This window comes from Melanaphis sacchari, unplaced genomic scaffold (assembly GCF_002803265.2).
Source record: "Melanaphis sacchari strain LSU unplaced genomic scaffold, SCAv2.0 Contig28_pilon_pilon, whole genome shotgun sequence".
Classification (NCBI taxonomy): domain Eukaryota; kingdom Metazoa; phylum Arthropoda; class Insecta; order Hemiptera; family Aphididae; genus Melanaphis; species Melanaphis sacchari.
Genome location: NW_020271162.1, coordinates 355,951 through 374,533, shown reverse-complemented (window position 1 = coordinate 374,533; position 18,583 = coordinate 355,951). Strand labels below are relative to the sequence as shown.

The window sequence follows — 18,583 nt, the reverse complement described above, 5'->3', positions numbered from 1 at the left end:
TCGTATTGATTATGTTTACATAGTATGTCATCAAATTGTTGGTACAATTATATACATTTTTATACTTAATGTGATAAAACTTAATTAAAAGTAAATTTTTTTTTAAATATTTAAAACGACTGTTCCTTAGTCGTATTTACAAAATAATTATAATCACTTACAGTATAATAGTGTTCACACGCTGGCGTCAACATCGATGAAAATTATATTTTGAAGGTCATCACCATAAACACGGTGAATATTTGTAAGCCGAAACGACCAATCGAAATTCTTTATATCCTATCCTGCAGGTGTGTTAATATTGTATATATATATATATATATATAATAAAAAATAAAACTATGAAACGCATTCTCTCGCATTCCAATGCACACAACTCCCGCATGCGCATGAACATGTTATACTATCGAGTATTCAAACGTATTAATTCCAGATGTCCAGATTTAATTTCGTGGACAGAGATTTGAAATTCATTATTATATATTATTTTAAATTTATACAGGCACACGAGTTAAACATATTACATATACCTATGTAATATAATAAAAACCAGATTTATAATGAGTTTGGGGACTTTCATAAACTGCGTTTTATTTCTTTCCAAATATACAGACATAGTAGATATTATAGGCGTGTTATAAAAGACATAGTAAATTATCTTTATTTCTCGCGAAGAAAAAAAAATATCCATTTAAATAATGTTTTATAAATCTTGAATTTCTGTCTAATTAATTAAAATTTTTATATTATGAAAGTAGTAATGTTAGCGGCTGTATTTTCATGGTTTCTTTACAGCGGTAAGAAAGACTGGCAACACGGTATCCCCTCCATTTTGACTTTTTTTTAAACTGATTTATCGAATATTTTAATAATTTGTTTAAAATCATGGTGCCAGCATCGTGTTTAGAACTTTATAATAGTTATTAGTTTTATAGTTTCCAGATAATTATACGTTTGACCAGTTTATCTCTAATAATTATCATCTTTAGCATATATTATAAATCGGTCTGTTATAAAACGTTACTAACATTTACTTATCTATAAATATTAATAAATTATTGATTATTAAAACTATTGTCTATGTATTACTCGTTAATATTCTGTGATAAATTATAAATTTCATGGCATCTTTAAATTTTAAATTGATTGAAAGCAGTGATATTGTCTTTAGCTAACATATTTGCAACATACATTTAAATGAAAATTTAAAAGAATTGAAGAGATTGATTTATTGAAGCATTAACAATTCTAAAAACATTTTTATTTCTTGTTAAATCTACTAGAGAATAACTTTCTCATATCATTGATTTGACCCACCTAAATCTAAAAAAAAAATCAAAGAACTTACTCTGCTGTATAATAGATGTCGAGTGTACCTCGTCAATCGTTATTGAACAGACAACTGTTACTGAAGCGTTAAATTTGAATTTAATGATGAAATATTGCTTACAAAAAACAATTTTAAACAAAGACAATATGTCAGACATTGTCTATTACTTATTATTTATTTTATTATATTTTTATGACACTATTTTTAAGTATTTAACTTTTATTAGTAATACCATAGATTGCATTATTTTTTTCCTAAAAGATTACAATTATTATACTATTAAATATTAAAATTATAATTGTATATAATATTATAATATATATAATTTATATCATCTATAAATTATTATTAACTTTAAAGTCAATACCGAGCATTAAAAATTTATTTTACGACTAGCAATATTGTAGATTTAATTATTTTTCACCTAGCTATAATATGGCATTTATTATTACCTAATTAATTAATTATTGTTAAAATAATATATATTTATGGAAATATGAGTGGTGTGATCGTCACATATATAGATAATAACTTGAAATTAATCTAGATATTTTGAAAATTTTATTATAATTAGTAAAATATAATAATACACGTAAAAGTGTCAAATCCCCATTAAAAATATATTTGAATTGTAACAAAATAAATTAATATTTTTCAAATCTCGAGATAACAAAAACCGTCAGAGGATAAATTGTAATGTCTAATTTTTTTCTAGAGCATTTTTAAGAATTTATTTGTTTTTGTGGTTGAGAAATTATACTATAAAAAATATTTTTTGTCATGGGAAGTTAAATTTTTTACCGAATTTCTTTCACAATTATAAATATTCTTATATTTGCTTTATTTCGCATAAAGGAGGTTTAATTTTGCCTCATATGTACCATATACGTTGAGCGATTGTAAATTTTACCGATGTTTTAGGTAGTCGATTTTTTGGTTGAATTTAAAACATGTAAATACCACTTGTACGTTTTTTTTACCTAAAAAAAAAATGTAAATTCCACCGGTACGTATTTTTGATCTGAAAACATGTTAATTCCATCGATAGTAAAATAGGTAACTACTAACTAGTGATCATTATTAATAATTACATATTTTTTAAAATGTTGTTTAAAAAATGATATAAGCATCTACATTTTAAATATATTACCTATGTATAAAGAAGATATCTGTACATAAATTATGTACCTATTATCTATTGTTACTTATTATAATTACTTACTACTGTTTTATTGTTATCGTGTGTTTAATAATTTTATATCATACCTATACTGTAATACTAATTTATTTATCACAAATGTAAAAGGGTAAATTCCGAATATCTAAATAAAAAAAAAATGTACTGGTAGAATTTACATTTTTTTTTTCAGGTAAAAAAAACAAACTAGTGGAATTACATGAAAAACGGTCTAAAAAATCGCAATCGGTGGAATTTATATGCGCCCTGTACGTTAGTACTTATAATAAATGTAATATTTTAACAATGTACATACAGTATAGTCTCGTTAATCTGAACGAGATTGGGGAAAGGGATCATTCAGATTACCGATTTATTCGGACTACTTATAACTTAAAAAAAAAAAAAATCAATTCCCTTATAATTTAAATTTTGAAATTAATCTTTATCCATACTGCAATATTAATTCATAAAATTCGTTGTTGAAAAACACAATGAATTCAATCATAATCGACAAAATAGTTATAACTAATTACTAAATACTAAATAGCCAGTTAATAAGTGCATGTATAGCATATTACTATGAATTATGATACAAGTGTGTATTAGTATAAGTGCATGTATAGCATATTACTATGAATTATGATACAAGTGTGTATTAGTATAGCGATGCGGCAATTTCCAAGCCCGTTCGGATTACCACTTATATCAGTTAAGCCTGTGTTCGAATTACAGAGACCCTACTGTAATTCTATATTTCAATCTGACAGGATTGTATGAAAGTTAATTTCTATAGTTATTTGTAATTTTATTCGTAATAGAAGAATATAAAACATCCGTAATAACTGTGTATTACTCTATAGACTTGTATTTTGAAGTGATTTTTTTTACATTATATGTTACCCTCTCTACTGTAGAGTTAATAAGGTATTTGTCATTGACTTTGACATTTGATATTGATATATTTAATCTAAAGAAAATAAAAAAAAACTAATTTTATTTTGTATACATAATAATAATTTATTTACACTTGAATATGATTAAAATGATTGAGAACAGAACTGTTATCGATATAAATTCTTGTATTTCCGTAAGCTCACGAAAAAATAATAGTGTGAACGATGTTGGGATCGGATGTGTTTTAACTTTTAACCACAATTCCTATTTATTAGTTATGATTATACATACATAGAAACTTGAAACTATAATACAATTATGTACAAATCAATTTCTGTTCCAATCATGAACTCAGAAAAATATTATATTTTATATTTGCATTAATTTTCGCGATAAAAATAAAATTATTAGTGTCAATATTGAAACTATTAATACAGAGTGGACCAATGTCAATACATTCCCATCGAGTTAATATTGTAAAATGGACAAATACATGGTTCTTTACATTGTACATTGTATTAGATAACTGTGTATAACAAATAATAATGTATAATGGAATTTGTTTTATAAGATATTTCACCTTTATACACCCATATACAAATAAAAATGTCAGATAATAATATTTTTATACTTTTATTTCCGTGTGGGTTATTTGTACTTAATTGTGTACAGTTAGTTGCTTAATTTGCTTCAAACCATTCAGTTTATACTGTTGTTTCCAAATTACAGAATTATTTTGCAAGTTAACAACTAAAGTCTCAAATTAATAATATGATATATAAAAATAATAATAACATGCTACTTTTAATTCATTATTATATTTGGTTTTCCGTATGTATTTTGAACGTTTGGAGTGATACGATAATTCATTCTAACAACAGCAGTAAGTATTTATAATTAAAGAAATTTATAATATATTTTGAAATATTGAAATACCTATACGATTTAATGATTTAAAAATTTTAAAAGATCCATTATTTTTATAAAGCCCTTATTTATTTATTAAATATATATTATTGTTTATAATTCTAGAAGTAAATTTTTGATTTATTATTAAACAAATTACTCAACGTAATAACTTTTTTAAATATCTATACAAAATGTTTCATTTAGGTCGTGTTTACTCTCATTATTTTTTAGTTTAATTTATTTTTAAATACTTTTTTTATATAATTTGATGTCATTGCAAAAACCTTTTATCGTTATCATTTTTAAGCAATTTATTTTTCTGAATTAAAATATCAAATAATCTATAAATTATTGAAGCAAAATATTTTTCGAAGTATCTATTCGGTACAATATGTATGTTATTTATTATGCGTATTTATGATGAATCATAAACTCATCCGAAATGAATTTTTTTCGTTAAAATTATTCTAATTCGGAATATGAATTTGAAATTTTTTAATATAACTTTATGTATTGACATTCATAAAAAAAAAAAAATTTAAAAAATCAAATTTTCTTTTGCATGTAAATAAAAAAAATATGTGAAATAATATCTTATAAAAATTAAAACTTTTCGCAATAATAACTGTAGAGACTCGTCTAAATGGTCGAATTTGTATTAGTCAGCTGTAAAATATAAATAAATATAATATTTTTGCAAGCAGTTTTAAATTTGTGTTTTGTGAACTATTACTGTATTTAAGGATAATTTTTTTCACCTTGTTGAAAAACTAAACATTTAAATAAGAATAAGAATATATAAAAGATTAATTTTTCTAAAAAAAAAAAATATACATAACATTAAAATAAATTGTATTAATAATTTAAAGTTTTTATTACTCAAGAACTTTGAGAGCTCTAAAAACTATAAATATTTAATTTTATGTTAAATATGATAACGTATAAAAATATAAAAATATTTTATTTTTTATCATTATGTTTTATTCTTGTTTTAGTGGCTTCTACAGATTATGACATTACTACGATTTATAGAACGACAAATGAGTTTAAAGAAACATATAAGAATGGTATGTTAACTATTTATTTATGTATTTTTTTTTTCTTTTAAAAACATGTAAATTTAAATTTAAAAATAGGATTAATGGTAATTTGCATTTGAAAATTTGAACGTATAAATATTTATATGTCTGTTTAATTTTGTTACGACTGACAATTGTGAATATTTTTATTTTATAATTCTCGTTATTCTTATATACATATAGAATACTTGAATTTTGATCTTTAGATTATAGGTTTTAAATTATTATTATTTTTAAAAAGGTTAAGTGAGTAAATATACTAGATAGGTATGGGATATGAAAATTAAAAAGTTAATGTTTAAAATGTTTAAAACTTTTTTTGTGTTTAATGTTTTTTATCGTTAATTTTTATAATAAAAATAATGTGCATTTATATAGTGCTTTAACGTTTGAATGTAAGAAAATTTGTCATCCTTTCAATCACCTCATATTCGATAATATTAAGTAATTAATGGCTAGACTTTTGGAAGAAGTATTGGATAGGCAATCATTTAAACGTTTTAGCACATATTATTATAGTACGTATTGTTATTATTGCGTGAGTATAATAAACCATTATTAGTATGAGTTTTCTAAGTTCGCCACTACCACAAATGAATTGTCATCTTTTTATCAGGTAAATTGTTAGAAGAAAAAAAGATTTTCAACATACAATTTAATTTAGTTTATTGTGATGTTAATATTATGGCATTATACATATATCATTTAAATTTAAAATGTTTTGATAAATACTGCGATTATTTTCTACTATGAATAGAACATTATAAAAATAATTTTCATTTATTTTACTAAATTATCAATCAATTTGGATTTATTGAATATTTTAATGTATAGATTAAGAACAATGCTAGGGATTTACTAGTTATATAATAATGTAATTATTTTATTTTTTTTTTGTCAGAACTATAACTATTATACAGTTGTGGCAATCATAATTTAGAAGCTTATAAAGAATTCCTTATAATTTCATATTATACACATACTGTTCACCAAGAAAAAAAAATGGTTAACATTTCATTTAAATATCTAACTTATTCACTCTATATAGTACTTTAGTCGAAGATAGGGAAGTTCAAAATTCATATAAATATAATATAATACATACAAAATAGATAGGTAATGGATAAGTGTATATAATGTATATTATAATAAATGTAATAATTTATATAGTAAGTAACTAATTTAATAGATTATTTTATTAATCATAATTTATTAGGTACCTAACGTGTTTTCTAGCGAGTAATATTTGTTTGAAAAAATTATTTTATTTCGTTTTCTAGTGTTTGTGAATAGGTGCGGGTACTTCGTAATATAAACTTTCCATTGTAAATGTGTTTTAGTTTAATTTCAAATTGTAAAAACCTATGACTGTTATATTACTGATATATAATGTTAAATATTACTATTATTCTACATTTCTGTATTAGTCGGATTCAAGGACCCGGATTTTTATAAGAATTATTCAAAAAATAGCTACTCAATTGAAATACATTCAAGAACAAATGCCATTGGACTACCAATTTTTGAAGAAGTAGAGTCTTCACATAAGATACATCCACGTCAGTCAATTTCACAAATTAATAAGTTAGTGTTCTTAAAATATGACTTATCTGAGAATAATAGTCAAATTAAATTTAAACATTTTCCTAAAAATTGGAAAATCAACACTACTTCATTAACTGGTAAGATATTAAAAATATATTTCATATTTTTAACTTGTATGTATTATGCATAATATTTTATAAACACATAACTTTCATTAGTTGCAAACATCTTTTACTACGATTTTTAATAAAATATATAATCATTTATTTTTATCTTATCGAAACAGGGAAACATTGTGATCTTGGAGACATATATAAAGGTAATTTTGATTAATAAGTTTAAGTTCATAATTTTACTTAGTAAGATACAACATAGTGAATAAATTTATATTATATAAATAAAAAAATATTGTTTTAAAAATCAAAAACATTTTGGAGTTCACTGAATATGATAGAACTTAATTACATTTTCGCTACAAAAATTTTAACTGTGGTATAGTTAATATTATTTAAAATTAGAAGATATGTTATTAAAATTTTTTCAAAAATGTTTAATATCGAGTAAATGTGATATTATCTTTTTCCACAAATGTATGTCTTCTATTAGAGTTTACTACAATGTGATGAAATATTAATTATAGTGAAATCTTTTTAGTTTTTAATTACATTTATGTTTAGACGATGAACTAGAAAAATACTTGGTATTTTCTTAAAATAATTTATATATTATAGCAGTAAGTAGGTAGTAATAGTACACTACACTACAAAACTTAGTATTAAGTTGCTTATTATCTTTGGATTTTTAAATATCTTAGAATAATTATAATTATAAGACCTAAAAAAGGATGTTGTATTTATAATTAATAAATTACATGTTAATATTTATTTTTTGGTTTTAGATCATTGTACAAGTGTTTTCGAGTATAGATATGAAATGCAAAATATACATTATATACATGATTTTACGACAATATTTTCGGTACTTTGGACAGCAGATGAAGTTCGTTCAGGTTTATCAATCACATATATACATACAGTATCGTCTAAAATGGATATTTACTTGGATTTAACATTTAAAAATAATTCGATCATACGTATTACCAAATTATTAAAATTTGTGAGTTTAATATTATACATAATTGTTTTATATTCCAAACAAAACGCATACGATTTAGATAATTAATTAAACATAAATCTATTTTACCTGCAGGATGATATAAGAACAATAACATTTAATAATATTAGTTTCATTAAAAATCAAGAATATATGGTATCGTTGCAAATGAAAATGAATAATGATTATTATCAAAAAGGACGGTATGATTATGTGTATAATGGATTTTGGTTTGGACTAATACGGATAGCTGAATCTTCAAATTATGGTAACTACTAATTTATTTTACATAGCTATTATATATAATATATCATAGTAAAGATGTTAATTCAGATAAATGGTTAATAAAATTCGTAAGTTGTGACTTTCAAAGACTTTCAATGTGATAAATATCTATTTTATATTTTGTTAAATTGTTAAAATGTAATCGCTGTTATGTCAAAAAAAAAAAAATGTTCAAAAATGTTTATATATAATATTACACCTTTGTAATTCATGGGGTATTAAAATAACGTCAGTATTTTTTGGAAATATTTTTGAAGACATGACTATTATAAATAATTAATTATCTACATAATCGCGTTAGATTATTACTTATTAGTATAAGTGTTAACAGCATCAATAATTTAGATTCTAAATCAAACTTAATAGTTTTCATTATTTTCCTATAGATGAAGAAGACGTTCGAATTGTTCATGGTTTTGAAGGTGAACCAAAGTCATTTGACATACTTGGAAACAATAAAAGTAAGTATTACCAGTACTCTCAAAAACCATTTAAAAATATAATTTCAAGTAGATACCACGTAAAACCAATAGAACTATTGATATATGTCCAATAGGTAACGTTAAAATTACAGTTCGATAATATAAATGTTCTATTAGTACTCATTTATATTTTCCTAGAAAATATATTAAAATATTAATTACAATTTTCTATTTTCAATTGAAAATTGGAATCAAAAGTTATATGCAAAATACATTTTCATATAAATTTATTTCTCATTTGATCAATTAAATTTGTCACATAATTGGTGTATGTTAACGTCATATAATCTCATAAGTACCTATAAGTTATGATTATATTCAAGGGAGCCCATATGGGAGTCAAGGGAGGAACATGTCCCCCCCCCCAGAAAATGTTGAAAATTTTTTTACACAATATCTATAATGAGTGATGATAGACTCGATGAATTATGTATGATAAGCGTACATAAGGAAAAAATTGATGATAAAACGAATGAATACATAAAACAAGTAATAAATATATTTGGTGTTAAAAAAAAAGAAATTTACAATTTTTATTTATAAATTTTGATAAATTTATGTTATTAATCAAATGAAAATTCAATAAATAACTTTTATGGTTAATTGGTTAAATAATTATTATTTCATAACCTTTCAGTTTGATATATAAAATATAATAGTATAATGTTAAATTGTATATCCCTTCTTATCTCGAGGACATAATTAAAATTTCTCCCCCCTCCCTTAGAATTTTTCTATGGGCGCCCTTGATTATATTATTTAATTAATTATATAATTTGTACCTAATACCTATTTGAAATTTATTGTAGTGCTATAAATTATAATACGTAATTACAATGTAATATAATAAATAATAATTGAAAATAAACAAGTTAACAAAAAGAAATGTAATTGAATAATTATAACCATATAGTTAGATAGGTACTCGTACAATGTAATTGCTGTAGATCAGACACTTGTATTTTTTTATTTGGTACTTATACTTGTATAAAACAAATTATAATTTACAATAAATTGTTTATTTATTATTTAAAAATATAGAGTTTAATAGAACCGAGAGTATGTATCAGAAATCAGAATGTTTAAACGGTGGATACAAATTACCTACAATGAATAATTGTACTTGCCCTCCTGGATTTATAGGGAATCTATGTGAAACAGGTAATTGAAATATTATAGAATTTAAATGACTTAACACAGTTATTTATAAAATATTATCAAAGCGGTATTAATAACTTGACTTTAGAATTAAGGGAAATAATTTCAAAAATAAAGTATTCTTGGTTAATAGTATGCAAAATAATATGAATTAACCATATAAACGAACTTGATTAACGCATGCGAACAAATAATTAAATTATTTTAGTATCTGAATTAACATAAACAATAAACTTTTATTTCAGCATGTGGACCAAATTCATACGGACTCGATTGTAAAGGCGTTTGTTCTATGCATGACCATGAAATGTGTCGTGGTATGTACATGTGTACGAAATTCGGATGTACTTGTCCACCAGGTTTAACTGGTCCGTTGTGTAATATAGGTAAGTTAAATAAATAAAAAACATACATCTTTGATAATATATTATATATCATTAAAATGGTTTTTAAACTGTATAAATATAATTTTATAACTTATAATTTATAAGTTATAACATTTAAATATAGCTGTAGTAATTTATTTTTATTTTTTGTTAGACTGTGCAACAGGTAAATTTGGTGTTGATTGCAGTCAATTTTGTTCGCCGAATTGTTACGACAGGGTGTGTGATCAATACACAGGCGTCTGTACAAATGGATGTTCACCAGAATACATCCCACCATATTGCTTACAAAGTAAGATAAAAAAAAAACTTAAATTAATTAACCTCGTGAAGTTTGTTCAATGCTCTGTTATACAAATGTAATTGGATTTAAATTGAAAGTTTATTCTACGCTATGTAGTAATTAAAGCCTACGGAAAATAAATATTATTTATTGATTAATACATAGTAGCATTTTAATGGGACGGTATTAAAAGTTAAATTCAATTTTTTAATCTGTATAATACAAAAATACATTATTATTTAATTTGATCTACAATTTATAAATATACATTCTTATAATAAACCAATGTACCTACCTATACTAGTATTTTAATATTCAGAAACTCTTTGACCATTTGTCATGAAAATTTCAAATTGTTCTTAATATTTTATCAAAAAGATTTAGAGAGCAATTAGAGAGTACTACGTTCAATAATATTCCAAATTCTATATCAAATCCATCATAAGTGGATTATCTAACTCAGTTAAATTAATTTACAAAATAAGATACACCAATGAGTAATGACGATTTAACCGTTAATTAAGATACACTAAAACAGAAACACGCGTCCTATTTTATAATTGTTATTTTTGTACGAAAAAAGTCGAGTTATATAGCTATTATAGTTGCTTATAAAGGTGTATTGTTGTAAAACATATTGTATTCAACTTAAAATGTAAAAAAAAAATAGTTATTATAAACCATATTACCTATAATTTAAGTTAAAATAGTGATTATTTAAAAAACTAAAAAGTTAAAATGGTAATTAAAAAAATTATAACCGAAGAAATAATACTTTAAATATAGATGATAATAAATACAATGTACTAATATACTTTAATATGTTTAGAATATCCATATCTCTTAAATCCACCTGCACTAATATCAAGCAAGTATGAATCATTAGAAATATTATGTGATTTTCAATCTTCTAATGTAATGAATGAAGATAAAAATATAAAGTTGAAATATTATCAAATAGTTTATAAGGTAAGATATTTCCACAAGATATTTATCTCTATATTCCGTGCCATCGCCACGAGAGAACGCACATGATGGCCGACCTAAATTCGTCTTTCGCTATTAATTATCATACTAAACCGTCACCGTATGATGGGAGAATTACATAAATTGTATGTAATTTAGATGTAAGAGCCGCATACGTTCTCTATAGTGGCATGAAATATAGTATTCACTACTAAACAATAATGTTTAATATGATATTCAATGCACATACAAATCATACGTATAAAATATTACTATAAATTATAATACCTATTGTATAATGTTGTACTATAGTTTAATATTATTTATTATGCTAAATTATTTTATTAACAACTAAGAATACTTAATATTGAATCTTGAAATTTTAACGTTAAATTAGTTGTGTACATACATATGGTATTACTATTATTATTAATAAATATTAAATAATAAGTATTTCAATTTATAGAGTCTTATTATCATAAGAACATGCCCATCAAAATTGGGCAAGGTTATTTAATTATTATTTAACAAATTTTAAGGTGATAAATTATACGAGTAGCACAGCCGCTATTATTCTTGGATTGTATATTGATTAAATAAAATTTTGTATTCTATTATCAATGTTTCTAGGCATTAGGAGAAGAGAAATTTACCAATTCTGAAATCAAACCCATTATTGAAAATAGCAATGGAACCAACGAAATCTTAAATGATTTAGATGTAGACACTGTATACTTAGTCGGTGTTCTGTTAATAACAGATGATGGTAATTTTAATGATCAAGATATAGTATACGGCCAATTCAAGACATCGTGCATACGTACGTATTTTCAATAAACTATTCAATAGAGCACGATTAAGTGTAAATAAATATAAGTTGTTGTGATATTTATATTAAGTAAGTTTATAAACATTTTTATTTTAGCACCAAAAATTGATGATTTTAATGTAACACTCGTAAGTGGAATAAAAAGCATCAACATAACATGGAACAAAGTAAGAGGAAAAATACAATAATCATTAATCAATACTTTTTTATTAAATAAAATTATTCAATTAATATCAAATAGATAAGATTTTTCTTATAAAAACAATATGTAGGTAAATGTTTTATTGATTTTCTAACTTTATGTATTCGTTATAGATTAGTACTTCTGTTAACCCATTAAAGTGCAATATTTTTGAATATTTATTGATGTTATCGCACAATCAGTCACAGAACCAAATATCTGGTGTACAGAAAATAGTATCAAATTCAACTAGTGGTCACAATATCAACAATCTTATACCAGGTTATCAATATGACATACAAATAATTTTAAATACAACTGAAGGACTATTTTCATCGCCTATTTATTCGGTTGCTCCACTTACAGGTACATTATATATATATACATATTTTCTATATTAATACATTTTAACAAATACCTATACATATATACATAATATAAACAATTAATATATAAAATAATAATTTTTATGTTATACTTAATGAAGGAAATGAATTCAAAGTTAAAGAAATTACTACAATCGGCGAGGATGGAAAGATCAAAGTATTTTGGAAATTAGGATATATACATGAGCGTTATAATGTCATGGTAAAACCATTAGTAAATGAACCAATCACGTACATTTTAAGATACAAAGTAATTTATTTAATATTTGTAATGGTAAACTTTCTTAAATAATCAAATCACAGATCATAAATAATTTATAAATCATATTACAAACTAGCATAACCTATACTGGGATATAATATGTTCATAGTATTTTTTTTACAATATGACAAAAATGTTACATTAGTTATTTAGTAGTAAGGCCATATTATAAATTTTTAATTAAGATAAAATAAAGAGGAATTTTCAATATTTTAGATCAAACGAATTCTCAGTTGTACTTCGCATGATTTAGAAAGCCATTGGATGTCGATTACAATTTCTAATCAAACTAACTACGAAATATTAGACGTGGTTCCTAATTCGCAATATTATATACAAGTCTATATCGCTGAAGATAGTTTCGATCAAAGAAAACAAACTAAGTACATATTGACGCCGACATCAAGTAAAATTTTCAAAATTAAAATTAAGATAAATACTCTTATCTTTTTGAGATAAATTATTTGTGTGTTTACTAAACTTAGAACCAAACATAGCCCCGGATCTTGATCTTGAGAACCCAATGTACATAACTTATAATTCTGTATTCGTTCGATGGAAATTCGATTTTATTAACTGTTCTAAACTGAATGGGTTATTTTCAACATATTTTGTGGAATTAAAGGTACCAATATAATATTATATATTATATACTTATAAAATAGAGTTTATTATTTTGTAAATGAAATAAGCTGTTTTTTTTTATTTGTAGGAGAAGAGTAATAACTATTTACAAGTAAAAGAAACGAAACAAAATAATATTTTGTTTGATAATCTCAAATCAAATACGCAGTATGAATTGAAAGTGTTTATAAAAACACACAATGGATATAATCCTGAACATTTTTTATTTATCAATTTCACAACATTTGGAGGTAAGTACTAAATATTCATACTTATTACCGATATTATGAATAATCTAAGCACAGAAGTTGCATATAAAACAGTGGCTAATCCATTATCTACAGATAGGTAGGTACAGAATGAAGGATTTTTATTTAAGGAATTTGTCAGAAAATATGTCATACTTAAAAATGTATTGTTAAAAAAAATAATTTAAAATATTAGTGTGTAGTAAAATATAATTATACCTATACATAAAAGTATTTAGTCTCCATGAATATTTTTAAAATTTCAATGAATGCGTATTTGAATAATATATTTAGCTGAACATACAACTGATAATTTCAATACCTAATTTAAAAATCGTTGTATCATATTTAGCTAGTATAAGAAAATTGTTTATAAATGATCACTTCACTCCTCTTCAATAATACCTTTACTAAGTTCATATATTCATAGTTTTAGGACCAGTGGATGATTTAATGGTATACAAAAAAAATTTGAAAAACAAAGTAATTGGACTTCGTTGGCACTATCCAGATAATTCAAAGTTAGATGGATTTATTGTTTCATTTAATGGTTCATTTAATACCTCTTTTATCACACACGAAAAAAATGTTACTATTGTTCCACCAATTAAGTGTTCGGCATGGTCAGAATATTTCTGTTATACATTTTATGTTTTTAGTGCCAGTAATAATTATACGTTTATAGTAAGTATACGAATAAAAAAATAAAGTTTTTTGATAATATAGAAAATTTAAATAAAGAAATAAATGTTTTGTATATATTTACTACTCATTTTTTATAGATTCAGCCCAAGACACCAGAATACCCAGAAGGTGGTTTATCTTCGTCAATTACTTTTACAAACATTGATGGGTGTAAGTTAAATTTATGTGTTTACATGCAAATTAATTCATATATCACGCATTATTGAATTTTTACTGTAGCACCCGATCCTCCAAGTAATGTGAGAGTTATCGGAATTGGAAAAACATTCATTAATCTTCAGTGGGATATTCCATGGACATTCAACGGTACATTGGAAATGTTTATAATTAATATAGAAGAAATAGCAAGCCTTGATAAGACGTGTTGTGTTTACTTAGCGCCGATAGAAGTCCCATTCGACGAAGAAGTGCCTTCTTATAACTATACGGTAATAAATTCAGTTTCTAAATAATAAAAAATTATAAAGTTTATAGTATAAGTTACATATAACACAATTGCATTTTATTGACGTATTCTAGTAATAACTTTTCTTCATATATATAAATGATTACCATCAGTTAAAATTAAATTATTATTATAATTATTAGAAATATCAAAAACACTTAAAAACAATTAACGTGATCATGGGCGTCCCCAGGAGGTGGCAAGACGGGACACTTCCCCCTCCTAGAAATTTAATTTTATTACCCAATTGTAATAATTTAATGTAATAATGACGTAACATAATAATGTATTATAAATAAAATGTAAAAAAATATTCATTTATTTTTTAAATTAATTTTGTCCCCCCCCCCCCCCTAGAAAAGTGTCTGGGTCGCCCACGAACATGACTACTAAATGGCTCACAATTTTTTCTATTATATAATGTTAAGTCATTACAAAACAAAATATTTGAAAAAATATGTAGGTATTTTCCAAATTTTTATCGTTAACATTTTCTAAGTATTATTATTTTTGGAATAATAACATACGTATTTAATTTCATACCTTAGAGTAGAATAATACTCGGAGTATTTCGATGTGTAAAATTAAATTTAGAACCAATATAGGTATGAGTATTTGAAGTTTCGATAAGGAAAGTGGGTGGAGTAAAACTTTGCGAAGATATCATACAAAAAGTCTTAACACTAATAAGTTATTATTCACATACTATTCGTCCAAAAAATTTTTATAGCAAAATAAGTACTTTAAAAAATAATCTGCTTTTAAATAATGAGTTAAAATGTTTATTTATATGAGAATTATTCAGTTTATACTGTAAATATCTTTTATATTTATACGTTATTTACTTTTTTCTTTAACTTGTTTGTATGGTTACTGTAATTCACAATATTTTTAATATACATTATGGTCAAAAATCTATTCTTTAATTCATTGTATTGAGGTCTTTCAAGAATCATCTAAATATGATATGTATAGTATTTATGAAAACTACCTATATTAGTATCTGACTGTCTAAAATATAAAATTAAGTTTCAACATCTGTTCACTTTGACCACTTAAATTGATAGGACTCATACTATTTTAATTTTTAACCATATATATTTTAATATAAGAATAATTTTTTTTTAAACAAAATGTATTAATGTAAATTTAACATAAATAGTAAATAATTATCTATTATACTTACTGTTATAAACTCGTTATTATTGCTAAGTCGAGCTATATGAATAATAATTTAATTAAGTTATACAAAGCTAATTTAAAATAAAAAATAAATAGTAATGGAAATCGGTGGAACATGAAAAAGAACAAAGTAAAAAATGGTTTCGTTGAATAAATTATTAGAATTAAAAGTAGGTAACAATAACTTGACGTGATTCAGTTACATGAACGGTATAAAATATTTGAGAGAGAACAAAATAGAATATCCCAAAACAGCGGTTATGCAATAATAGGCCTAATGACTTCCGGTGAAACGATACGGTACATTGATAACTGTTTCTTATTGCAGACTACCAATATTATTATGTTAATGTTATTGAACTGTTGAATGAAAATAAAAAGTTGCTCACGTATACAGTTTCAGGTTTTTATCGATAAAAAAATCGAACGAGAACAACATTTTTGATCCGTTAAAATAATTAAGCCGACACTGTCTAAACTGACAGTTGAAAGCATTAAACATATTATAATATTATCATATTGTAGAACAATGTATGAAATAGTCTATACAAAAGTACTCTTTAAAAAACATGAAAATGTTGTCTAGATACATATGGTCATATCGTATTAAACATTAGATTAACCTATAAGTAGTTTAATTAAGAGGATAATAATTAATATTATACATAATTTAATAGTTATTAAGTCTTATTTTCTTTTTTAAGTAGTTAATGTAACCTATTTTGATAAGTTAATAAAAAACCAAAAGCTATTATACAAATAATATTATTGCTGTATTCTGTAATTGAATGCCGAAGTATTCTGACTAAGTGCATTGTGTATCAATAATTAAAATGATATATACATGCAGTTGACCCCTAAAACAAGTAGGTATCAATAACGAATAAATTATAGCAAAACAGTTTTTATATAAATAAAAAAAAAAGAATATTAACCTCAAACCGTGTTTTATTCTGCAAATAATGTATATATTATGTAGTTTATTAAGTGAGTCGAAAACAATTCTGTTCCTATTCCTATGTATAGGCGTGGCTAATGAAAGAGGTTTACACGTTAGGTATAAATGTATATTATTATACAGATGCAAAGTTGTGTTTTTAGCTTCACTATAAACTGTGCATGTGTTATTATAATAATAATGATTTTTATTTTTGTTATTATTGTAATTATTATTAAATCATGAATGTATTGCATAAGACACATATTATATTCCACGTATACGTTTTATTTTACAGCTAAAGGAGCTACAACCAGGCTCAACATATTCAATTAATGTGATATCTGTAACAATATCACCGCATTATAGTTCTCCAGCAAGAATTTATGAAGTTACAACACTTTTAGATGCTTAAACGTATAATAATGTTACATAATATTTATTGTTAATCTAATTATTTCAACATATTTCTAAGAGATTTCAAAACATGAATAATTTAAATGTTATAATATATTTGTATTCAGTAAAGCACTGAAAACATTATGTAATAATGTGTATTGACTATTGAAAATATTGTTGTCAATGGTTTTTCTTTTTTAAACATAAAATAAATTAAAAGCTTATATAAATATTGTATTTTTTGTATTATATATTCGATATATTATCCAGTTTGACACACTAGGGAAAAAATCCGATAGGACCAATTCCAATTCGTAACTAAACAAAAATGTAATATGATTGCGAACAATTACTGAATCACGATCGAGTATTTTTGCTTTTTTTACTATAAAATTGAAAAAAAAAATGCAATAAGTATGTTATTACACAAAAATATTAGAACTGAGAAAAAAATCTTGACAAATGAATTTAAAATTTTCTTGATATGTTTTAAACTTCCGAACAATAGCTAAATATGAGTTTTATTACTATCGCACAGTACTACAAAACACAATATAAATCAATAATATATTACGATCAAGTAACGTGTTTTTTAAAGTATAATATTTTTATTTAAAAAATAAAATAAAAATAATTTATTATTGAAAAACGTGTATAATAATTAATAAAATTTACTTATTTGTGTGACTGTATAACACAAAAACACGTCATTAGTCATTACTAAGCGTATTAAGTTTTATTGATTGCTTATAAAAAGTATAACTATGTGAGTAAT

At 23.7% G+C, this 18,583-nt stretch overlaps 1 protein-coding gene across 1 annotated transcript; it reads left to right on the top strand.

The window, feature by feature from the left end:
• Positions 1-760: 760 nt before the first annotated feature.
• Positions 761-17,824, top strand: LOC112595599. Its single transcript, XM_025340864.1, has 21 exons — positions 761-818; positions 5,309-5,380; positions 6,820-7,110; positions 7,836-8,053; positions 8,147-8,318; positions 8,722-8,796; positions 9,859-9,978; positions 10,221-10,361; positions 10,516-10,653; positions 11,474-11,613; positions 12,241-12,430; positions 12,536-12,606; positions 12,755-12,986; positions 13,108-13,256; positions 13,485-13,674; positions 13,754-13,893; positions 13,981-14,143; positions 14,571-14,824; positions 14,923-14,995; positions 15,065-15,273; positions 17,708-17,824. Exons 1-21 carry the CDS (start codon positions 761-763, stop codon positions 17,822-17,824), a joined length of 3,213 nt encoding a protein of 1,070 aa, XP_025196649.1.
• The last annotated feature ends 759 nt before the right edge of the window (positions 17,825-18,583 follow it).

Excerpts from the sequence above, each read along its gene's own strand:
- LOC112595599 (XM_025340864.1), top strand. The coding sequence starts at position 761 with ATGTTAGCGGCTGTATTTTCATGGTTTCTTTACAGCGGTAAGAAAGAC. Across the intron at positions 10,362-10,515 it reads TGGTCCGTTGTGTAATATAG|ACTGTGCAACAGGTAAATTT; the intron begins GTAAGTTAAATA and ends ATTTTTTGTTAG. Across the intron at positions 12,431-12,535 it reads ATTCAAGACATCGTGCATAC|CACCAAAAATTGATGATTTT; the intron begins GTACGTATTTTC and ends TTTTTATTTTAG.